This window comes from Mycteria americana, chromosome 1 (assembly GCF_035582795.1).
Source record: "Mycteria americana isolate JAX WOST 10 ecotype Jacksonville Zoo and Gardens chromosome 1, USCA_MyAme_1.0, whole genome shotgun sequence".
NCBI lineage: Eukaryota > Metazoa > Chordata > Aves > Ciconiiformes > Ciconiidae > Mycteria > Mycteria americana.
Window position 1 is genome coordinate 147211288 of NC_134365.1, and position 25930 is coordinate 147237217.

A 25930-nucleotide genomic window follows, 5' to 3' on the forward strand; every position below is an offset into this window, starting at 1 on the left:
CAGCTGCACTTCTGCAGTGTTTCCAGACAGCAGTCAAAAGATGAGGTGAAACGGATCGTAAGAAAGGAGGCACTGTTTCAGGCCAAATGTTCCGTCTAAGCTCAACAGCCTCCCACCTGCTCTACCAAGTCACGGGCCCCCCACATCGACTTCCTCCTGGCCCAAGTGGGCATCCACAGTGAGATACTTCCCCCAAGTACTCTGCAAGCCTCCAACTACTTCTTACTCAGATTTCCCAAGCAGGATGTCACGCATCTGTGTAGTAACCCTCAACAGATCACTTCTCCAAGTACTTGTCCAAGTCAGCTTTCACTGAATCCACGTAGGCTTCTGACTGGAAATCACTGCTGGCAAGGACTTCCATGGATCTACTACCTGCTGCAAAAAACAAACAAACAAACAAACAAACAAGCTTTTTTCTTTTGAATAGCTAGGTAATAATCCTGCGTGTAATATGAAGTGTAGCTTTCTACAAATGCAGTTAGACCACAACCAAACAGCAATGCTGACGTGTATGACTTCCTTCATGCACCAGCGACCACCTCATTTGCCTTCTGTTCATTAATATATACTTGCCAGGAAAACACTCTGAGCAGCTTCAGAAAACCACAACATCAAGTAAAATACCAAGAACACTCCCCCCCACCACCACCACTTGTGGAATCCTCTATATCAAACCAGGTGGTCCAGGCAGCACGGCAGGCAATACTGATTTTTAGATAAGAGATTTGAAGTCCAAAATGAAGAGAATTCCGAGTGATAAAACCAAGTCCATGCGCTACAGAAAAAGACCTGTTTTCTAGTCATAAAAGGAATTTAAAGTCCGATTGAGTTAAACTAAACAGAAACCATTTTCAAGTACCAATATCTTCATTTGGATTTTAAAACAATTTCTATTTTTTGTGTGTCCATGAAACATGCTTAGTAGAGTATATATATATAGTGTTTAAAGTATCCATCATTCTGAAGGACAATGAAAAACGTATATTCCCATCAGTGAAGGAAACATTCCTATGAGAAGTTGCCTGCCAGATTACTTTATATATGAATGACTTCATCAGGAGCAGATGCAGCCCAACCCGGGAAAGGTGTTGCACAGCTATCTTCATTTCCCATGCCTGGAATCACACAGACCCCCCTGCACTGGCTGTCACATGTCAGGAGAAGACAACATCCAAACCTCTAGTTCTACAGTAAATCCACAGCTGTACTTGGTGGGCTCAGGGCCAAAAGATAGGTGACACGGGAAAACCCGTGGCAGAAAGTCTGTGGGGCTACTAATTTCAATGAATGCTTTTGTGTGCAAATAAATTTTTCGTTATCTCATCCTGTGTAACTTCTAGCAAACGATTTACCGTTCGGTAAGAATTTACACAGCACTGCATTTACATTCGCTATGCATTTCTATAGGAACACCGAGCAAGATGAATAAGTAGGAAGCAGATTGTACACTATTGTTCTTTTTAAAGACATATGCAACAGTTTCCACATTTTCTCAAGAAAGGATGAACTACAGATGCTCTTATGCACCTAGAAAATATAAGGAATTTACAAAGCCAGATGTTAACATGTTGATAAAATATAGCACAAACATGAAGTCTTCCTAAGGGAGGAAAGCTCTGGAAACTAGAAGTATAAGAGATATGGTCAGGATAAAATAATGTATACATGTATACCATACTCAAGTTGAACCAAGTCAATATTCAGCCGTACAAAGGCTGCCCATAGTATACTAGGGTATTAAGAAAGTTACACTGAAGTAATGTTTAACATCTGAGAAGTAGGGTCACGCAGAGTTTAATGTGGACTGGAGCCACAAAAGAAGCATTTCTAATTGAAATACCTAGAAGTATTTCAGTGAATTTCAACAGAAAAGTATTTTTTCTACAAAATCTGCTCTCTCTGATCAGATGCCAGAGAAGCAAGAGACAACAAACACGCCATAGTATCATGCAGGAGTAGTGGGGGGAAGTAAGGACTAGAAAGGCCTGGGAGGTTAATTCCTACCCCTTACCTCCCAGTCTTTGCAGCATTCCCAGCCTGCACGTAGAAGCCTCCGTGGGCAGCGATCCTAGTTGACTCTGATAAGAAAAGAAATACACAGATACCAAAGCCTGGTATACCACCTTTCTTTGAAACGTGTCGACGCTGCATCAAACTCGCTCCTTCAGTAGATCAGATACCATTGATGAAACCTTGATACAACGTCCTTGAAATCATAGCAAGCATTGGCAGCTACTGGCGAGAGACAGAAAAGCTTAACTCTCTTATTTTCTTTTCACAATGAGCAAAATTATTGAAGTGTTACCATAAAGCACAAACACCCACCTGCAAACAAGAGAGTTAATTATCGCCGTGGAGTGAGTAACTTTCTTCTGTGGAAAAAAATGCAAAGCAGAATCTCATCTAAGGATGGCTAGCTGTCTTTAAACCCTCTTGTGACTAAAAATGTTTCTGATACTCGCTATTAGAAATAGAAGCAAAGAGCACTCAGAGCTTCAAAAGATTGTCTTTACCTCTAACACTGAATCCAATCCTTTAGCACCTGTTGGGGCAGCTATCAAAAGATGCCCTCAGGTCATAGCACAGCCCTTCCATTTAATCTCCGGAACCCTTTAAAAAAAAGCCCCTGAAGTGGTTTTTTATGGAGGGACTTGAGAAAAGGGGGGGAAGGTCTCCCCTTGTAAAAAGATCAGCACATTCAGACAAAAAAAAAAAAAAAAAGTACTTCCACAATCATGAAGCATTTACTCTTTTTAGAGAAAAATGTGCCAGCTTCACTTCCCAGGATCTGACAAGTTCAAAGTTTTGTGCTTAGGGAAATCTTTGATTTATCTTTCTTCTTCTAAGACAGTAACATAGAATGGAGAGGACTGCCAGCAGCTTTCAAAACCTACCAGTATTACGTCTCTGTACCTTAAACACATGCAAGTACCTAACAAAAAAGAATCAAAGAATACATCTTACGGTGTATTAGCGAGAAAACAAATTGTGTATCTAAAGCCTAAAAGACTTGGGAAGTTGGCTGCCTCTATGGTGCTGTATGTGTAGTTTGGGGGAATCTCCCTACAGCAGTCAGCATCCATGTAAGTAGGGTGAAGTAAGGCTACTGCTCCCTTCAGTGCTCAGAAATCACAAGTCAACAGTCACTCCACCCTTCTCCACCCTCCCAAAATGTTTGTTTCAATTTTTTTATTTTTGAGACACAAAAGTTTAATGGCTCAAACAGGGAAAAAAAAAAAACCCAACCAAAACCACCACTTTTCAAGTTTTCTTCACTATGACAGGGACAAAGGTACCCAAAAATGAAAGTGGAGATTCTCACATGACACTATGACCTGGGACTTTACCTACTTGTGATAAAATGAAGTTGGAAAAGCAGAGAGATACATACCGCTGTCATCCAGGCACCGAGTCCTTTGAGCTCCTAGTACTGCAGAGGTGCCTAGCCTTAAATTTAGCCTCGTCATTGGGTAGAAATTGTAATAGCAGGTTGCTTTTAGCCTCTGCAATTTGGGAACGTCGGACACTCATTTAAACGCTGTTCAAGAGCCTCTTAACCTCACCATCATTTCCTATCTATCAACTTTACCTGATGCTTTTAAGGACAAACTTTCTATAGTGGTTTTAGCAGAAGGATACGAGGGAAATCCACATGTATTTGGAAGATCTCATTAGACCCTTGACAACACTGGCAATTTTAAAGCCCTGTGCAACTGGAAAGAGAATGACTCATACTTGACAGATGCTGGTCACGTTGCTTAATACATTCTGGGAAGGTACTCACATACTCTAGCCATGAAATTGTACATAGCTGGGGATTATCACTAGATGCATAAAAAAAATAAAGGAATGAGCAGTTGCACATTTTTCTTTGTGTACTCAGAAAACTTCAGAGCTTTTTAAAAAGCTTCTCACTTCCCCCTCCTTTTCTTCTCTCTTACTCAGAACCAGTGATGACTACATGCGCATCAGGAAGACTGCATGACCACAAACATTACCAGCAACAGTCTTATGGCAACCAGGCATTCTGAAGAGATGAAAGCAGTAAAACCAGTAAAAAGCATTCTTCTATCAAAATGGACACCAAGATATTAATATCTGGCCTGTTTACACACATCGTGACTCCCAATCATTCAGTGAAGCCGCCTGTACATCCTGCTTTTACCAGGTTTGCGGCTTGTAAAGTTTTCCCATATATAGATGGTTGTGTTGAGAGACAGAGCTCAGACTAGACAGCTTTAAGAAAAACTTCCAGGCTGGCAATACAGCAAGTTATTATTTTTCAGAAATTGTTATCCTCAGCAAATTGCTATAGCTCATACTGCGAGCTCTGCAATGTCCAGGGAACGGGGTGGACCACCACAGAGCTGCCTTCCAACATATACTGGAGCAAGAACGCGGTACCACAGCACACAACGTAATGAAGTGCTACAGCCCGCTTGCACCATCCCACTCAAATCCATGCATGCTAGAGACAATACTTACAACTGGCACTTATTCATAGCTTGACAATACTGTTGGACTAGAATTTAGATGTTTTAGATTACGTTTAAACATGCCTTGGAAGAGCTGCTCCTGCAGACCTCCAAAGACCTATGTCACACTTATGGATTCAGAAGGCTTACTCATTAATTTGGGGGGGGGGGGGGGGGGGGGGAAGGCACAAAGGTCCAAAGGAATCAACAAAGAACTTGATAGCAAAAATCCTAGAGTTTAGGGACTATACTAGGTCTTAAAAGACTCATTTCACAGCGGATTTTATTGAATCTTTAGGAAAAAAGCCTGAGGAATCGACACCTTCTAGAAGATATTATCAACAACACTAATTTAAATATGCACAGAAAGCTGAATGCTGTATGAATAAAGCCTAAATTTTAAAAACCAGCATTTAAGAGAAGAAGATATTCAGCTACAGAGCTCTCACTAACGCTTAAGTCAGTAAAACTCATTTTTGCCCCTATTAGTCAGAATGACTGAAAAATTTTATAATAAAAAATTTCAGGCTGCTTTTTGGAATTGAAAAAAAAAAAAATCTGTCCCAGTTACATAAGTGCAGCCTGGTATGTGGATTACTTTTAAATCCATGCATTTTATGCATGACTATTTAGATATGACAAAAGAAAGTGGGTGACTTCCTAGCAACTAGGGCACAGATACAAAGCTTCCGCATGTTAGTATTTGAGGATGTGATTGGTAAAAATTGTGAAAATACTTAAGGGCAGCTTTGTTATGACTTGAATACTATGTAAAAAAGATTACTAGGCAACTCAGATCCAATTGGGGTACAAGATTTTTTTTTAAACTGTAAAATTGTACAATAATAGCTAAGTGTAAACCAAAAGCTTTGATTCTCTAAAGCTTCACAATTTAACTCAAAATATTCAACAAAGATTCTATTGACATAGTACTTCATGTTCTTGGCAAACATTTACACTTCATGAAAGTTGCCCTAGACCATCTCTAGTTGGAAGATTCTCATTTCTGACCAGTTTAAAGCTAAGTTTGGAAATTTATTAAATGTTTACCTGTTCTCAGGGGTCTTTAGATGTTAAATGGGATATACAAAGGAATTGATTTCTAAATGAACAATTCTACTAGTATAACCACCACAATCTGGTTTTGCTGTGAGCACATCACTAGCATGCATCTAGTACCCAAAGAGGCAAGTACAGTTAAAAAGCACAAAACTTTTACAAGTTAAAAAAACAAAACAAAAAGGAACAACCACATGCACACACAGATCAGGGGGAAGTGCTTTAACAGTCTCCATCCAGGAATCTCTGTACTTGTATTTCTACAGCTTGATATAAGAATACCTTCTTCCATATTTTACTAGGAAATTTGCAATGTAAAGTTAATCATATCTTCAGTGACATGGGGGAAAAAACCTTGCTGTCAAAAATTCACCTTTTTTGGAGGATGGATGACTGCAGAGTTAATGCTTATTTTCAATTAGCTGTGAGTATTTATTTAAAGTCCCCATTTAAACATGGAGTTCAGTTTTTATACTTAATGTAACATAATTATGTTTTGCAATATTTTATATTTTTAAAAAGTTTTCCAGAATCCAGAGTTTAGATTTTCAATGTTTATTATGAATCACATTCACAGTACAATACAAATTACATAAAAAGCTATACAACAAACGTACAAAGACTACATGAAGCACGTACCATTCTGTAACGCATACAATACCTGATGCTTAGGCTAGAAGTGTTCTTAACACCTGTTAGCAAGAAATTGAAGTAAAAAGATAAATAATTGGATTGAGAAACTCCTTCATTATTTAGGGGTTTTTTATTAAGAACTCTTTAGGTTGGTAAGCAGGCTATCAGTGTGGAAAAAAAAAAAGCAACTCTCTGCTTTTTCCATGTAGAAAAGTTTTTCCACTGTTTCAAGCCTAGATTAATTTTCAATCAGTCATCCCCGTCCTTCAGCAAAAGTAGTCAAAAATCAATTTAGCACTTTGTTTCCAGAGCAGGTTGATGGTGCAAAAAATAAACTATAAACATACATATAATCATGTGTCAGCGTATAAGTTTGGAAATATTATATGTAAAAGTTTAGAGACCAAGATGGTCCAATATATGCACTGCTTAGATAAATTACACAATGACAGTTCTGAAGTACATTAAACAGTTTTAATGTACTGCCCATACCAGAAAAATACATTTACTGTATGTGTCTAGAATAATTCCTGCAAATGTTCATTGGCAAGTTGAGCTAGTACTTTGGAGACTGATCTAAGATTTTTAGCTGTTTTCACAGCCTCTCCTCACACGTTATATAAAAAAAATGCTGGCTGGCTAAGTGCAAATAAGTGGTAATTTCCACTACCAGTCAGATTCTGGTGGCAGTTTGATTTTATTTCACTTTGTCAAACAAAAAAACATTTCACAAAAGTGACATTTTTCTTACCTTCAGTATGCCAATGGTTTATTGACTTCAGGAGATACTCTTCCTTATTTAATCTACTTTAATAAGAGCTCCTAAGGACATATTCTTGATATATAGTTTAAACTAAGGGCAAGCATTTGCCTAGGAGCAACAAAGTGACAGCTCAGAACATCTCTCGGGCATGACAGAATTGTGAATTTCAGGAGAACAGATTCTTTCATGTGCTAATTCTAAAAAATTAGAAAGAGATGTGTTTTTAGCCACCCACTTTTGGAGCTCCAGAGCTGTGAATCTGATTAATCGAGACTCATTTTCAGTTAAGATGCACAAGATCTTCCCTTTTGACAGATGACTATAATGAGGAAATAATTGCTTTAGCACCTCAACACAGCCCCAGTGCATTCAATGGATTGTAAAGGCTACATAAATTGGCAAGCCACAATTTTAATTAAGAAATTTGGTTTTGTGCGTCTGCACGCACAATCTGTTCAAGTATTACAGAGGGCTTGTAAACCTGGACATAAGCTTTACATTCACGTAGAAAAATCAGTAAGGATGTACGATGAAAAAATAAATCAATCATGTGTTTAATATCCATACAGATTTGCATTCTAATATGCACTATATAGCAATAAGCATCCTTACTGATCACTATTCAAGTGCATCTCGCAAAATGCTAGTAGCACTTCTTCAGTCTGTTTTTAGAATTAATCCAAAATAAACCCTACAGCAGTGTGTAGTACTTTACAGCCAAATTTTCAGTACTACTACTAAGTGTAAAACCCTTCTCCTGGGGCCTAGCGTGGAAGAGCTTTTTTAATGCCATCAGAGCCTGCCTCTGACTCCTGGTTGCTGTACGTCCCTTCTAGCAAACAAAAACAGTGCCAGAGACTCATTGTTCCAAGTCCAAGGGAACCTCATGTATATCCCATACATGACTTGGGAATACCAGAGGCAGCTTTATTGCCAGAGACCCTGTGAGTGGACCTTGGAGCATCTTCAGCAGAGCACTCGTGCTCAGAATTCGCCTCAGAGCAGCAGAGCCTGGTGAGTGCTCACTTACCAGAATGCTGTTATGACAACTCTCCGCATAAATGCTGCTGCAACCAACTTTTTTTGAATAAAGATGCTGAAGCAGAATAAGCCAGATGCCACACTGCTTCTGAAAGCATGCTATAAGGAGAATTCATTTCAGACGAGGCTTTCAGAAAAAGTCAACGACTACAGCTTCCTCCCTGGCCCCCAATGAAGACAAATTTGCATGTGGGAAAGTTTTGAACAGCGAGTTTCACATAAATGCACTTTCTAAACAATGTGTCCAAGTTAAAGATAATGCTTACTACTGCATCAAATTTGGAGCAGCATTGCACTTTTCAAATATGTCTTACCATTAGATGTTGACAAGAAACATTCAAGTGTCAATAGAAGTTTAGAAATCACTGTAAAAAGTTAGTAGAAAACCTCCATTGTTTCTGGAGTCGAAATATAAGTTTCAAACACAACGCATGTGGGGAGCTATGCCATTTACTCCAGTTCAGGTAATATGGTATTAAAACCACCGATAGCTTTATAAAAGGGATATAGGATAAACACAAAACCAAACGACAAAACTTCTCAGATACTACTGCCATATTCAAGCCAAGTGACATCCAAGTGCAGAGACAAACCATTCGTGAACACCTTCATGTTAAACTTCACATTCCCATCTGCATGTCAGCAAAGTTGTAGAAACTGTCTACATCTTGAGACGCTGACGCCTTGCTCTCCGATACAAAAACCTGTTTTATTAAACAAGGAAATAGTTATGCATCACTAATAAAGAGGTTCAAGTAGTCTTTGCTCATTCAGAGCCAGTAACGGTTATTTTTATATTTCATGAGAGTCACAACTCTGCTGGTTTCCACTGTGTGTTAGAATAGTCCTAAAATTCTCTCTGCCCTGATGCACCCTTTGGTACTGTAACCTGTTCCTAGTGGACATGCTAGCTGCAGTAACCCTAGCTTTCCACTGATGGGGATTAAAAGTTTGGGGCTCAATTATGCAGGGGTCACAGCTTCAGCTAGTGTCCAGTTAGATGTATTTTGCTTGGTAAAGTCAAATTCTGTCTGGGACAGGGGTGGGGGTGGGGTGGGGGGAACAAACACACAAAAACCTTAGACTACCATTAAGCTTTCCTTTAACAGAAAGGCAGAGTTTGTAAGAAAGACTCCCCTGCACTATATTCCCCTCAAAAAACTTAGTTGCTTCTTCATCAGATGATTTTTTTTTAAATAACTTCAACTGCATTTGCATTTTGCAAAATTGATCAACGCATGTGAAAGTCTAAGTTCTAGGACAGTCATCTTTGAAAGCTTTCAGCAAATCAACTACAAATGCCTTAGGCAATGCCCAAATAGCTCAGCGTAACAGACAAAGTGTTGTGGCTGTTCATCAATCTCAACATGCAAGTGATAGCCTCGATCAAACACTTACGTTGAATTCTTACTGTATTTTCTATACCTCAAGAGGAAATCATCACTGTCTTAGCACATCAGTGTTGGCACAACCAGCTGAGCTGTTCTGAAGTGCACTGGGACTGTAGGAATGAGTTATTCCAGATGACTATGCTCCTACAGTCACCACTTCTCTGCTTCAATTCAGAATACCACGTGAATGTAAACTGTGACAGTTCCTTGGATTGGTTTACTTAAACTATGTTTTAAGATTAAAATCCTGTTGTCCAGTAAATTTCTGATTTTAAAAAAATCATCACAAAGCAAGTAGTTTCCTAGACTGTTGTTTGGATGCATGGTAGACTTCTGTTTGAAGGGACTTGAGAACATCTACTAATTATTTGGCAGTTGTTTGGTGCACCAGCGATTGCTACCACGGTCATAACAGTTGAACATCATCTTTCAGCATCCTTCCCTACTAGGATATTACGATTTACACTTTGCAGAGTATTTTACAAATAAATGATGAGATGGAAGAACAATACTAGAAAGCATGCCAAAAAAGTGCAGAAGGTCACACCAGAAAGAATGTCAGACATACCTAGTCCAGACAAATAGGAAGCCCACTTAAGTGCATAGCATAGAGCTCTCCTTGTAACATGTTGTTTCTACCAAACAGCTCAAAAAACTCTGGTGGTGCTATTGCTGAAGAACTTCTCTACCCTTACTAGAGTATCTAGAGTTGTTTATTGGATTTATTTCAGAAACAAAAACTTGGTGAGATTAATGTTATTAACGGATTAATTTAATAATTTTTAACGGTGGTTTTCAAATGCAAATGTAGCCACCTGCTTAAAAGCAGATTAATCTCCTGCAAAGTCTTACAGGATGTGTCTTCCTAAGAGCTTTTGTCATTGTTTCTTGATCAAGGATACCTATAATTCTTTCTGAGCACTATAACAACTCTCAAACACAATAAGGGCAGCCAACAATGAGGTGAAACCATTTTATAGAGCATTCCTGAACTTTCCGGTAGGAATAAGTCTGAAGTTTGTTACTCCCTAAATTACTTCTAAATTATGTCCCAAGGAAGAAATACATTTTCTAAAAAATATATACTCATGATATTCAATTATCTAGGGACCTGTGCACAAACTCAGTGTTTATCAGAAGTTTTGGAGTTACATTTTATCTAAACAAACATATATACTTCTCAGGAAGCCCAAAGTTCTGCTGCTTAATTCAGTACAGCAAGTATTTAATAAGTGAGGTAGATTTTGCTATGGAACCAGGCTGTAGACAGAAGTTTTAAATCCAGATGCAGTAAGCAATTTCACCTTTGGAACAGAACCCAAACACTACAGATCACCTTCAAGAACAATGCTTACTTCACAGCATGAAGTGCACAGTCTGAGGTTTCTGGATGCATCTCAGATCAGGGCATTCATAGAGTTATAAAAACAGACACTAGTCATTTTAGTGAGGAAAATTAAAAAAAAATTGTTCTAATAATTAATATCACTTCAGTCTTTCAATAGAGAAAAAGATCTAGAACCAGTGAATTACCTACCCAGTATCAGCTTTGTTCTGTATGAAAAAAAAATAGGCTAGCCACACTAAAAAAAGTCACTGTAACCGCCTGCTTAAAGAGGCCATTTTTATGGTAAAATTTGCAGTGATTACTTTTGGGTCACAAGAAAGAATCAGTAATATCACAACACTGCCCAGACTGTAGTTCTGGTATTCTCCAGACTGAGAGCACCAAATTAAGGCCCACTACACATCAGGTTTTTGCTGGTGCAATAGCAAACACAAAAAAAGCAAACATTAACTGCATTTGAGATGACTTGCAACAAGATGACTGTTTTCCAGAAACTGGGCAGTCTAGTTCCAAGTAACTCTTTCAAAAGGAACTGAAAGACAGCAAGGAGCTGTATGGACACTATGTCTCAAAGACATTCTAGTCTTCTTTGAACAGCTGCTTGAAAGCAAAGGGTTTGTCACTTTCTCATTACCAGGAGTGCTCTAGTTGTTTCCAGAAACTTTCTCAAAACCATTGCAATTCAGAGAAATGGGGCCAGCAAGTAAAGAGGAGGTACAGTGTAAAGAAGCTACAGCAAAACAAGCTGACAAAAGAAAAAAGAAAAGTGCCTTTGAAGGAAGGCATTCTGCAATATCCTACACAGCAAAAGTAAACCTTGAAAAAAGTAGAAATCCCATCATACTATCTTTGTCAGGGTTTAATAGACTAGGACATCACAAAGCAGACTTCAGTACAAGACTTGGAGCAGAGCTTTTCCCTACTATATTTACAGAACTTGTTTTCGCTATTATGTGAAATAACCGTTTTAAGTGGAAATCTTCTATTCTGCAATAGATATGGGGATTTAGTACTCTCTTTCCTAGGGCAATTTTTGTCTCCGACAAGCAACTTCAGTTTTGAGTACAAAAACCAAAACAACAACCAAAAAAATAGGATATTCAGATTTTACTATTCAGAAACCTAAAAAGATTGTGCAGTATGTCAACACTACAGCTTGATCATGAAGTATCCTAGATGTTCTGTAACATCTTCTGCCAATAAAGCAATACACCAGCTTACCTTGGTCCCACTAAAAACATCATTTATAGTGCTTTGACATCCTTCCACAGCACCATCTCCATTGAACTCCAAAGCAACCACTGGACCTAGAAGATAGTTTCATCTAGAATCAATATTACTTTTAAGCTTGGCATCAAAACAGTAGATTTCTCAACCCATAGGGGATTGTGAGGCTTGCAAGAAGCATTTTATGGTTTTTGCTTGAGCAGCCATAATGCAGATAAAGAACTAAAAACACTTAACCATAGCTTCAAAGTACAGTGTTATCTGAGAAGAAAATATCTGCAATTCCATGCTCATTTTTGCAGAGACTCTGGCAGGATTCCAGTTTTACTTCTTGAAAGGCAGCAATGGCACAAAAATGCTAAGGAGCACAGGGCATCATGGAAGTGAGTCAGACTATACTGCTCAAATAGTGAGCCATTTCACAGACATCTGGAGTAGGACTGAGTCATTCAGGCATTTTTGCCTCAGTCCCAAGATAGCAAACTGCCTGATTTTTAGACGTGTTCTCACCCACTATTTGCAGATCCCCTTTCTCTGGTTTCATTCTGAACACGTTATTTCTTCCCACACGGGTGCAAAATAGCCCTTAAACTAGACTGTCATCTGATAAGTACAATAACTTTTGCCCTATTCTTGCAATGAGCATCCCAGACCTCTTACGTTATTATGAAAAAACTACGTTGCTACTAAGTTTGGGAGCGTGTATTGAGTTTTAGCATATAGCAGATGCCAAGATGTCAGTGCTTCTGCAGGAAGAGACAAAAACCAGTTACAGTCAAATCAATAAAAAGGCTTTTGAAATACTCTGACAGTACACTAGTTATAAACAGAAATTTAACACTTACCTGCTTTATATGCATCTATACTGATTTGCTTAAATATATATACAGAAACACTGAATATCTAGGTGGTTGAGCAGCAACAGTGACAAGTTAGAAATAGTCTAAAAGCATGAGCTTCTTTTGACTACTCCAGACAGATCTGCATGTGCTACTGCTCCTCAGCTATGCGGTTGGACCACTAGAGGGGGGGCAGAGCTGCAAAATACATGTGGAATAGCTCTTTTCTCATGCCTTCAGGAGTTTTGGCTGATTTAGGGCCTGATTGAGGCTTCCAAAACTCATCTTAACTGGCTTTACACTATGCCCTTGAAATAGAAATTTCTCCTTCATTCCTCTTTCTTCTCCAGAACTCTCCAGTGACAGCTAGATTTCTATATCAAGATGAGAAAGAAAACAACAGAAACTCACCTTTTTCAAGCAGTGGAATGAATTCTGATGCACACTGCTGGAAAACTCTGTGAGCATCCTCTGCCTTCATGGAGACTTCCTTAGTCTGTACCAGCTGAAAGCCTTTGCCAGTCATCTGTTAACAGAGAAAGAATTCATGTTAAAAATGCTTCTAAGGCAGAGAGTTCAGCTCAAGTATCCAGACTACACTGGAATAGACCCATTTTCCCCATACACATTAAGCCACAGAGCAAAGGGACCCTTTTTGCTCTTTTCAAAGACCATTTGCTTTTTCTACATTTCTGTTTATTTTCATTCCATTCATCCAGATTTTCTCCTCTGCCCTGGTGTACCTAGAGGAGTAAATGTGAACATTTTTGTTTTATATTATGGCCCAGGGTTGTGTTTTTTTCCCCACAGTCCCTCACAAGCTGAAACTAATGGGAGTTAAAAGCATTCAGCATCTGGAGCCAAGCAGTTAGTTCTCATTAGTCTGCAATAGTTCAGTCAAGCGTTAGCTCAAACTCTCATCTATCCACTGCTGAAGTTTTCCGTTTTGGGGAAAAAAAGTTATAAACTTTCGAACACACACGGCTTTTTACTTCCAATCTACTATGAAACTAAAAGCATGTGGAGAAGGAGCAACTGTATTTGTACTTCCAAAGCATCCATTAATCTACAGAGCAGCAAGATTTCCACAGAATCTCACTAACTAGTCATTTAGCATCTTCTTAACTCTAATTTCTAAAGAAATACTAACACAGGAGAGCACATCTATGATCCTTTTTACTGTAGCTATTCGTTCTGCAGGAAAAAAAACCCAACCTCTAAGTATCATTATCTCCCTTCACTCAAGTAGGTGTTAGTAACTCAGTTCCATAAAAATTCAACTGGGCGGTGGGGGCGGCAGCATGGGAACACCCTACAGCTTTCTTTCCTTGCAGTTGAAAACCCAAGGAAAGGAGCTCCATAGATTGTTTTGTTGATCACACAACACTGCGATCAGCAGCTTTTGCAGATACCTCTCTCAGAAGCTGTAGCTCGTGGTTACTGGCTCTGCTCTGTCATCCCTGCCACTCCAGGGTGCTAAAAGCAGCCAGCCACTTCTAGATTTTAGTCCCAGGAAAGCCCAAACTCAGCCAAGCTTGGGAGATGCTGCCTCACAGGAGAAAAAAAAAAAAAAAAAAAAAAAAGACAGCACCAGCTATTTAAGTAATTGAAGACATTTGACCAGCCATGACAAATACTCACTGCCTCTTCCAGAAAAAAAATTCCAATACTGGGTGGTGGTGGGGGGATACAATTTAACATGTTATTTTTTTAAAGTCTCTGTTAGTATTGGAAACACTTTCAGGACAGACTGTTTTGTTAGCTGTGACTTTCAGGGCAATAAGCTAACAAGTTAATTAGCTATATCCCTTTCACAAGCATTGCCAATGACTTACTCTACATTTGGCCAAGTTCATCAAATCAGCTACGCATTTTCTTCAGAACGTAGCTTTGGTGTGACGTGGTGGAAAAGTACACTGGAACTATTAGAGGATAGATGTGCCAGTCACAGGATGTCAGCTGTAAAACAACTGTCTGATCAGAAGAGCTCCAGTCTCTTACCTTGCTTAAGGTTTTAAACAGTGCAGTTGCTTGGTATGGTTAGCAGACATGCAGAGCCTCTGTGTTCTCCCTTCAGGGAGCACCAGAGGCTACCCAGAGGAAAGTCCAATTAGAAATTCAAAAAGCTGAATGCAGACAAAGGTTGCTTACCTCATCAATTAACTTCCTGGCATTTGCAGTTGTGTAGTCACCAGCAAAAAACACGACCAAACACGATTCATCGCTGCTTTTCTGTCTCTGCCCTCGAGTTACTGGTATTATGCTCCTCGTAGCATCGGTAGAAATTCTGACAACTTTCAGCTCCTCAGAGCTGGGCAGAGGAACATAATCTTGGACTACAGCATTCTCTGGCAAAAGGCCCCAGTTATTTTCTCCTGACACAGGGGTAAAGTCATGGATGTTGCTCCATGTGTTATTGAAGATGCTCAGTCCAGCATCTTTAAATTGTAAAGCAAGCTCAGGATAATAGTACTGGAAACATCCAAATTTCATACCTGTGGAGGACTCAATAATGGGCTGGGTAGCACAGCACAAGAATACCTCCAGCTTTCTGCAGTCCCGAGTGCGAAACTGTTGGCAGGCCACTATGCATTTACAATCTTTGCAGTCACGGAAAAACACGCTGCCTTTTATTGGTCCTAAAAAGATTTGGCAGTTTACACAGTCATCAATAGTGATTGTAGCAGAATGGTCAAATATGTAGATATTACAGTTCTCACAGTCCTGAATGACAAATTGTTGCCCTGCTACTTTTCCAGGCAGTCGACCCACAGTTTCGTCTTTAAGTCCAGAAAAGGTGTAATCTTTGGGGTCAATCTGAAGGAGGAAGGGAAAAAAAAAAAAAAGGAACATTAAAGTCTTCACATACAGAGAATATTATAATGCTAAATGTCAATTCACTTGCATTAATTGAGGTAGCACTGAATTGTACAGGATAACCTGCCAGAAAACTCTTCAAAGAGTGATGAAAGCTCAGAAGAAGCTCTTTCAGCTAAACTACTGGAATGCACAGTATTGAGGTACAACAAAGAATTGAAACTACACTTCTGAGATGCTCCAAGAAAAAAAACCTAACTCAGTTTGTTCTCTAGTAAAGAAAGGGGGCAGGGGGAGCTATTTTCCTCTGTGGACTCTGAACTGTTCCAATGATGGTCCTGGGTATTATCGTAATAACTGTAATAAACGAATTGGCCAACATACTTGAAGAGTCATAAAGCTAGAGATACACAGTATTTCCTTTTCAAGTAGCTCTCTTGGTCATATTTTACCACACCTCAACACGTTGCAAGGAAACCTTGCTGCTTTCAAGCAGTATCTCCTTTATTACATTTGCAAACTACAAAGAGCTTGCTTATCTGCACCACAGCATTATCTTGTGCTAACGACTACAAGATTTTTGTGTGCTAATGACAGCTACGTGATTGTTTTAGTTACGACCAACAAGCAAACGCTGGTAGTGCTGGTTACAGACCTCTCCTCCTCCACACTCCAGCATCCCCACACCGGGGAGGGACACTTGAGAGGGGCTGTGGTTTTCCCTGGGACTCTCCACTGAGGAGCAGAGACTGAAGAGCCACGCAGCACGCAGGATGGTATGTGATACAGGTGGACATCACGAATAATACAGGCGATGTTGTTGTAACGCCAAAGGAATCTGAGCTAGGTCATTTCTAGATATACATAAGTCAAGACAATTACGCTTCCCAGAGCAAATTCTACTCTGCCCTCTTGTGAAAGCTTATTAAAATAGCACTCAGAAGTATACAAGTACCTGAACTAGCCTAACACAAAACCACCTCACAAACCTGCTATCTGATTATCAGCCCGAGGGCCCTAAAACTTGCTGCACCACAATCAGTGTTAATGCATTACAACAGTTTCTGGATAGCCCGATTTGTAAGAAACTCCTCCTCCTGCCCCTCCTCTTCAGCAGTTCAAACATTTACATGAGATTTAGAGACCAGAAAAAGGCATAAACCAGGATGGGGTAGCACCAGACAGTCACTAAACCAACTCAGCCTAGGTAGCTTTTGTCTAGAACAGCTAATGGAAGCTAAAAGTCTCTACCAACCGATAAAACATACTCCTTTACAGACAATACATCTGACCTCCAGACAGGAAAGCAGGTTTGCAGCCGATGAATCTTCCAAATAAAATGCAAGTTGAGACAATAAAGATGGCTTCCTAGAAATCTCCCCTCAATCATATTTAATACCAGTAGTACACATTCAGGAAAGTTAGCTGGAAGAGTTACAAATAAAATTGGGAGGCTCAAATGATAAGGGACACAGCATGGAGACTCAGCCACACAGTATGATTAGTATTCAAACCCTCTAAGGTCTTAAGTCTCATGTAATGTTACATATTTGATTCACATATAAGATATTTATACACATATTCTTTCATACTTGAGAATATAAGTATCAAAATTGCTTTTGGACACATCCTCCCCAGGCATCTCCTAGAACATTTATGTATATATAATGTTGGGGTTGGGGTTTGGGGATTTTTTGGGGGTTTTTGTTTGTTTGTTTGTTTGGGTTTTTTTTAAATAACCTTGGGAGACAGGCTTACTGCTTTCAAAACAGGGTACAGAGGTACAGCTACTTCTCTTAGGAAGGAGAAGTTCAAAGTTTCCGGAACTTACAGCTTTTTTGAAAGTTGGCATCTAAGCGTGTCCTTCTAAATTGCTCTGCTCTAAAAAGCCTCCGAAGCAGCACTAGCTCATCGTACACCACGGCCACTACAGAGATGTGTGAAACTTCAACTTCACCTTGCAACTTTATTTAGGCCTAGGTGAAAAACACTGGTTAGTCAGCTAACCCACAGCTTAAAGACTGTTTCAAATGAGAGCGCTTCAGAAAGAGTGGTACTTCAATTTAATGATAAAAAAGTCAGCTTGTTACCAGATTCAGGAGCTCAATTTTATTTCCCTGACATGAATTAAGAGTTCTGCACTGACACAACTCTTACTTCTCAGTTTGTTCACCATGCTAGGGAGTTTGCCAATTTAATTTAATTTTGCTTTCCAGTTTTCCTTTTACAGACCAAGAGTATTTATTGACTAACACTGTCGTACAGACTGGAGGGACTGAATGAAATCAATTTAACACTCTCTCCCCACACTGGGTTATTGCCCTAGCGGGGGGGGGGTGTGTGTGTGTGTGTAACCCAAGAGACTGTAGCAGATCTGAATGTTTCACTTCCCCTGGGTAAAAGAAACAGGCCAGAGAAAAGAGTGTGAAGGCAGAACTATAATTTTGAGGATGCATCCAACAGCTGCTAATATGCTCATTGAGGAGTTTCATGCTTACCAGCTCTGAATTCTGCAGCTATCAACAGGTTAATATTAAAATCAATGCGTCCACCTTCCTTCCCCTGACAGCACTAACTGCTTCTTAAGCTCTGTCTCGGCAACATAGCAAAAAAGCAGGCTAGGAAAACCAAAAGCAACAGAAGAAGGTAACATCTGCAGCCTCATACAACCATAACCAGGGCTATGTAGATTTCTCTGCCTGTTCATCTGGTGCAACTTTTGCTGTAAAATCTTAAGTATGCGGCAGGCCAGCAAAAATCAACTGTTTGATAACTCATCTATTTATCCTTTGCATTTGGATAAAGCTTCAAAGAACTTTGTCCAAATCCACCCATCTCACCCAGACAGATGCTTTACTCTCCATCCCTTAATACATTTTTAAATGTCTTTTTTTCCCCCTCAGGCTGGTATAAGTCCAAATGATGACAGTATTTATAGAGGCAACTTTTAATGCTTTCAGCTGAATTTAAAGAGTTTTTGGAGTAGATACGAGTCATGCATTAATAGCTATGGGCACAGCCCAAGAGTTGAAACCTTCTGACAGAAGTGCTATGCACAGGTTCAGGAATTACTCCATAGAGTGAGCTAAAATAACCAGATCCAGTGACGAAACAGTAATCCCTGCTTACACAATATTCTTTCACCTCAACAGAGGTACAGAAGTCTCATCTTCAGTTATCAGTGGTGACATTGGTGATAAGTCTGTTACAAGGGACTGGAGGACAAATTGTAAGGAACAGGGATTTTAAAGAACAAAGAAAGGAGAGAAGTGAAGGCAAACAGAAGTTTGTCATGGTTGCTTTGAACTCTAGGAAGTTCTGCTGCAACAAGTGGAAGGTGTATTAAGCAGCTTTCCTTCCTGCAAACGCTTGTCTTGCAAGAAGGTCAGAGGCCAGATGTGAAGGCTGCAGATGACGTACATCTCTTCAGCCACCATTATCCAGTTAACTGGCACCAAGACTAGGCAGCTCGCATTTAGAAGAAGACTTAGAAGTACCAGACCCTCACAGTTTTTAGTGGTAACTGTGCCTAGAATCACCAAGGATCCCAGCAGCTTCTTGAACTCTTTCTGGCATAAGTTCATGTCCTAAGACTTTTTCACCAGGTCCATCAGGAAAGGAGTTTTAGTCAGCAATTATATGCCACCACAAATATGAGAAGGTACTGCTGTTCTTAATGGATTATGGTTCTCCCCTAGGTACCTGGGTCTAGCCTGCTGAGCAAACAATAATTTGTAAAGTCTTTCTAAACCACTTACACTAAGGTCTTCTCTTTTAAATATCATTCTCAAAAAAATCATTCCCTATCTCTCTAAATCACAACAGATGGTGGGTCAGCTATGGACTTATATACAGTCGATGACATACAAGAATTGGCTGCTGACCCAGTAACATTAAAAGCTGCAGCTATAGGGTAGGCACACAAACTTAAGAGGCTTTATGTGCTATTTTTGTCAGTAGGGGAATTAACAGAAAGGAAACAAGCAAGAAAAGTGCATTCCCAGGCCTAGACACTTCTGCATATTGATACTTTCATGGGATTGGTGCCCTTAAGCACTGAGTTGCAACATTCTCTGGAGACTGTTTGTTGAAGTTACTCACCCCTGGCACATTTCTAGATTCTTAGGCAACAAGAAGAGGTGGAAAGAGGGACAACATGTACAGGTTCCAGTGACTAGCATACAGTTTTTCACCTTGGAGCATCTCCTGTACACCTTGGCTTTAAATGTGGCCAATACAACAGTCAGAATGCACATTTCATTCTATTCTTTGTAATCTTCCCCCTCTTCCAGAGTACCCGTAATAGCATAAAACAGTCATTCTCATACCTTTCTGAGCAACAAACCATTGCCAAATACTGCAGATAGGAGAAGAGGAAGAATGTTGTTTAATATGAACCTGCTGACTGTTTCTCAGTTGATAGACTACGTTTTGAGAAATACAGCAGTAGTTCTTCTGGAGCACTGGGAAGCCTAAGGGAGATGCACTGGATTTAAGGACAAAATATTTCACTGCCTAGTTAGACAAAAAAAAGAAAAGAAAAAGATGAAAGTGATTTTATTTATATTCCAAAATAAAATATAAAGTGGCTACTTAAATGAGATCTAGATAGTTCAAGATGTCCACGTCAGCTCAGTCCATTCTAGCAGAATCCTCAAATGTAAGGTAACTAACAAAAGACTATCTATGATTTATGTAGACAGTTACACCTCTGAGGTTTTTTTTAAACTGTTTGAATACAGCCATCACAGCCTGATATAGCAATGATAGCTGCATGTTTCCTGTCAACTAAAACAGTTAAGTTGCAAGTCAGCTGACATAAAACAAAACCTTACTTGTTCCTTCTAGAAGGAAAAACCATCTGGGAAGGAAAGTCCCTCTAAGCTTTAAATGCCATTGCGATCATAATTAATCTAATCCTACTTCTTTAAACATGAGACAACAGCAAAAAAGACGATACAGATTTTTGTGTTTCTTCTCCTGCAGAGGAGGTCAAAGCAAGTGGGTGTATCTGCCATCACAAGACGCAAAACCCCAGTTCCTGTCCATATGTACCCATATTCAGGTACTGCTGTACTTACCACTCTGGTCACGCATGTAAACAACGTTAGTCACCCAGAAGGTAGCAAGGTAGGAAAGGAAAAGGGAGACCAGGAGCAGAAATACAATCTTACATTCCAGGTGGAAACCGAGCTGAGGAAGGCTGAGGAAGGCCAAGCACCACCAAGTTCCTCTCCCGCACTTGGTCAGAAGGGGACTCTCATGACAGCCCAATGACATCAAGACATGACAAGTCCCCAGGATACAGTGCAGCAATAACAGACTCTGTAATAAACTGTGCTCTACTTATTCTCCTGGACTAAGAATCCCAGAGCAACAAGAAACTGAACACTCATCCTTTTCTCTTCTGTTTTCAAGATAAGCTGATCCTTTGATTCTTCTATTGCACCATCTTTACACAGTTCTCTGAACCCAAGGGTCAGCAAGCATTAGAGATCCCAGCAGACTTATGACGCAATCTAAATGTCATTAATTTTTGCCTACCTTAAAAACACAGACTTCTGTCCTCACTTAAATGAGGTCATGTAGAAATCTGAAAAGGCCCCTCAAATTCATATACTTTCCTTAATTTCAATTCAACTATCACCATCTTGTAATACTTTGTATTTGGAGTTTTCTACCACACGGTCCATTTTCAGGACTGTTACATAGGAGTTACATGGTCACTAGGATATTGTCATATTACTCTTTGGCTAGGTCTACACCAGCAGACAGTACCAATACTAATCATCTTTTGCCACCAGAGCACAATTAAAATAGACTACACTAACAATGCTGTCCTTCAGAAGCAGAAGAAATAGTTTTGCTGGAGGAACTCCTCAGGTTCAGAGCTTCTTCCAGCACAGCTGTCAGCTAGCACCTCTTTTCACACCCCTAATCAGACAAGCACACACATGAGCATGCCTACATTCTTCTGCCTACAGTAAGAGTGTCAGCATGGCATTAGTTTACAGGAAGACAGCTGGAGTCCGTGAGCAGCAAGACTTACACACCTGTAAGAACGTACAGAGGACAGCTTACAAGAACTGTAGGCAATTGCCAAACCTGTTTGCAGAACTGCACTATATAACCAAAACTGCATCACGAGTAGGAGAGCCTAGAATTAGAAACACATCCCCAACCTAAATGGTGCATTGACACATTATTAAAAGTAACGGGAAATGAACATCAAAAGACCACTAGCACATCTGTTGACACAGTTGAGGTCTTCTGGGTTCAGAATACAATTCAATGCACTTGATGAACAAAAAGGAGTCTTGGATGCCACAAGTTTTCCGCATGACTTCAATCTAACTTTGTGTACAAATGCAAATTGTGAAATGAGTAAGTATAATACATGTGATGCATCAGAAATGAGAAAGCAATAGACAAGATAATGTATCAGAAACAATACTTAAAGCTACTACCTTAGCACTGACTTAGTATCACTTAATGCAAACTGGAATCAACAAGTTTAGCACACTAAGGGCTCAATATTCCTTTACCTCAGACCAGGTGTCTCAATACTGCTTTCCTGGTTTAACGTACTAAGCATACACCCAAAAGCCCAATGAAAGATAAGGCTGCAAAGAGCAAGAGAAATGGGCTTAAATGTTAAATAGCTGTTCTTGAGCTGTACAGTACAAAATTAAGCAGTTAATTTGACAGCTTCCGCAGTTCAGTAGCACAGCCCAACCTCACCGATTCTTCTGGTTTCCCACAGTCTTTTATAGAAAAGGGGGAAGTTGTTGTACATGCAATACATCACATGCTTTTTTTTCCTCCACAGAGATAGATTGTTGGTGCTGTAATAGCCTTGTCTGTTAGCTGGAACCTACTTCCAGCATGTTAACAACAGCCATCTCCTTAGTAACAAGGTTGACTGTTCTCTGAATCAAGTGTTTCTATGTCCTGACTTTCCTCCTGTTAGTTTTAGAAGTTAGGACCATATAAGCAGATGGAGTAAAACGTCTCATGTAAGTTGAGCTGCAGCTGATGAATTTGCTCTAAGATTAAATCATATGATTTCAAATGCTCATTTAGTAATGTACTTTTGCACAGAGCTAAGATTTGTTCTGGTACTCTAAAATACGGTTTCAGTACAGCCCTCTCCTGTGAGAACAGCCTCTGTACAAGTAAGAGGCTGTCATTCTCCCCTTCTCTCTCCGACGCTGCACTGCAAATATCCACTAGCAAGTCAAAGCAACAAGCACAACACAGATCAATCGTCTTTATCCTCAAGGAATTGATTCCTCCGGGCCATGTGCACGCTCTCTAGCTCATTTCCATCTGAGCTTGTCTTAATCTACTTGGAAGACTTAAGGGACACCCTAAAGCACCTGGCCAAGTTTAAAAAACAAGCAACCTAAGCATTCAAATAAGTTCACACATTTTCTTTTTTACACTTGTAAAATATGGCCTAAAGGTTTGGTGATTTTGTTTGTTAAAACCACATCAATTAAGTTTATGGCCTGCCCCATTTTCTCCTTCCCCCACCCAAAGGCAGCTGGAGAGGAGGCGAGACCTAGCAGGGCTATGATGTCATGATATATTTAGGAAGTGAAACTTGAAACGAGGGTGGGAAGAAATATATGTAATCCAGCACCTAAGTGCTTTCCTGCTTGAGACTGTGATTGCCTTCAACAGGTCAGGAAGCAGCACTGGGAAGGAGCTGTCTTCAGCTGTCACTTCAGGGACTGACAGGCTAGTTCTAGTTCCCCTAGCTTCAAAAACAAAATAAAAACCCACCCAATAAACACAACCTAAACAACAAAAAAACCCAAACAACAACCCAAACAGCCAAGCGGGAAGAATAAACGTTACTGACAGTCAGGACATAAGACACAAGTTTTGTGCCTCCACTGAAATACCAGGCGCGGGACTTGAGCTCAGAGAGGCACGAACAGCCACCCAGCTGCCCACCAGCCGCCGTTACACTGGGGTGCTGCGGTGAAGCACGCACCCACGGGGCTGCAACCTGCATCCCAAATCCCGACGGCAGACGGACAGACATGAACTCCCCCCCCACCCGCCGTGGCTGTCACAGCCAAGCTGGCGGCCACCGCCCTCCCGGCCGCGCCGTCCCACGGTGAAGCGGCAGCAGACGCCGCCGGGCCACGGCCCGACCGGGCACCGCTGCTCGCACGGGCGGCGGCCACAGGATCCCGTATGCCGCCCTCTCCGCTGGCACAGTTTGAGACTGCCTGGTAAAATCCTTCAGCTAAATACTTTTTTACTTTTAAAATAAACGCACTGAACTGCGCGGACCGATCCGTAACAGCGGCACCGGGGGAGGCGAGCTCCCTGCCGGGGCGCACCCCCGCCCCCGTGGCGAGCGGCCGCCGCCCGGCGCAGGGGCCCTCCCACGGCTACAGCCCCGCAAAGCCCGGCCGGCAGAAGAGGGGGAGGCGCTGCCCGCCAAGACAGCCGATACCCCCGCCCAGACCCAGCCCGCCCCGGCGGCGGCTGCCCGCGGCCGGGGGGGGCAACGGCCGGGGGGTACCTTGGCTCGCTGGTCCCAGCTGTACTGCGGCGCCTTCTCCTCGCCGGCCGCCGCGTCTTGGCCGGCTCCCCTCGCCGCCGCTGCCGCCTGCTTCTGCTGCTGGCCGCCCTGGGCCGGCTTCCTGCGGCGAGAGAAGAAGCAGCCCATGGCACCGGCACCGGCACCGCCGCCGCCCGGCCGGCCCGCGGGGAGAGCCTGGGAGCGCGCGCCAGCGCAGCGCCTCGCCGCCCCGCCCCGCCCCGCCCGCTTCCGGTTTCCCCCCGTCTCCCGTAGCGACCGCGACACTTCCCGCCACCCCGCCCCGTCTCGCCCCAACCGTCACTGGGGGGGCCGGGAGGCGTCTGCCGCCGGCGGGGGGGGCGGGGCCCTGTCTGACACGGGGAGAGGCCCAGCCGGAGGCGGGAGGGGCCGGCAGCGCGCTCCCAGGGCTGAGGGGACCGGGGGGGAAGCGGGAAAATGCGGTTTGTCAGTGACTGCCCCCGCCCCCGCCGTGAGGGTGTCCCCACAGCCGTCCTGCAGGAGCGGGCCCCGGGCTGCCCCGGCACCGGGCGCGACCCCTCCGCAGCGGGTCGGAGGATACGGTAACTGCTCGTGAACCAACTCTAACGGGGCAAAACGGCTGCCGCCTGTGGGAGCCCGTGTCCCGCCTGAAGCCGAACGCGGGTTCAGCTGCAGAAGTCGGAGGTAAAATGTCAGGTGCGGCATGTAAACACAAACCGGCTAATCCTGCATCAAGTCATTTTCTATCGATGCAACCAGCCTGCATTGTAGGCAACCACGTCACCCTTCTGGATGTGTGACCCCGCAGGTGTGGATGCCGGGCTCACGCTGCTGAGAGGACTGCACCAGAAGACCCAGCCAGCTGCCTTGGCTTCTTGCAAGGGTGTCAGAGCACCAGCAGCAAGCAGCAGCGTGAGAACCCGCAGTGTCCTACTGCTTTGTGCCTTCCTTTGCAAATAGGCTGGCTTTTTATGTGGGTTGTGGTTTGTTGTTTGGGGTTTTTTTTCCCCCAGAGAAAAAAAAAAAATCACGATTTTTATCAGACTGGCCAACCATCCAAAGACATTTTCCCCAAGATTTTACAGATTTGATTCCTGGGGGTAGAGGGGGGAGACTTCAGAATTGTCTCTGATGCTTTGTTACCCAGGGGTGGGTTGACCTTGGCCAGCTGCCAGCTGCCCACCCAGCTGCTCGTTCACTGCCCCTCCTCAATGGGACAGGGAGAGAAAACATGGAAAAGCTTGTGGGTCAAGACAAAGACAGGGAGATCACTAACCAATTATTGTCATGGGCAAAACAGACTCAACTTGGGGAAAATTAATTTAATTTTTTGTCAATTAAAAATAGTGTTGGATGGTGAGAAACAAAGACAAAATGAAAACAACACCTCTCCCCCCACCCCACTTTCCCTGGATCAACTTCATCCCCCCATTCCTAACTCCTCTACCTCCCCACCCCCACCCCCCAAGCAGTGCAGAGGAGTTGGGGAATGGGGGTTGCAGTCAGTCCATAACAGCTCCTCTTTGCTGCTCCTTCCTCCTCACACTTTGCTCCAGTGTGGGTCCTTCCATGGGCTGCAGTCCTTCAAGAACTACTCCGGCATGGGCTCTCCACAGGCCACAGTTCTTTCAGGCCTTTCATATCCACCTGCTCCATCATGGGGTCCTCCATGGACTGCAGTGTGGCTATCTGCTCTGGCATGGTCCCCTCCATGGGCTGCAGGGAAATCCCTGCTCTAGCGCCTGTAGCACTTCCATCCCCTTCCTTCTTCTCTCACCTTGGTGTTCACACT

The 25930-nt window shown here is 42.0% G+C and overlaps 1 protein-coding gene across 1 annotated transcript; it reads right to left on the reverse strand.

The window, feature by feature from the left end:
• Positions 1–6864: 6864 nt before the first annotated feature.
• RP2 (RP2 activator of ARL3 GTPase) lies at positions 6865–24361 on the reverse strand. The gene is made up of 5 exons (XM_075523239.1): positions 24139–24361; positions 14931–15596; positions 13191–13305; positions 11935–12020; positions 6865–8678 (listed from the first exon to the last, which is right to left on the reverse strand). The coding sequence occupies exons 1-5, from the start codon at positions 24283–24285 to the stop codon at positions 8595–8597; spliced, it is 1098 nt and encodes a 365-aa protein (XP_075379354.1). The 5' UTR covers positions 24286–24361; the 3' UTR covers positions 6865–8594.
• Between the last annotated feature and the right edge of the window lie 1569 nt (positions 24362–25930).

Bases quoted from the DNA above. Each gene is read 5' to 3' on its own strand.
- RP2 (XM_075523239.1), bottom strand. From the start codon at position 24,285: ATGGGCTGCTTCTTCTCTCGCCGCAGGAAGCCGGCCCAGGGCGGCCAG. The intron at 12,021-13,190 runs GTGAGTTTCTGT...ACTATCTTCTAG, and splicing joins CATTCCACTGCTTGAAAAAG to GTCCAGTGGTTGCTTTGGAG. The intron at 8,679-11,934 runs GTAAGCTGGTGT...TTAATAAAACAG, and splicing joins ATGTTTTTAGTGGGACCAAG to GTTTTTGTATCGGAGAGCAA.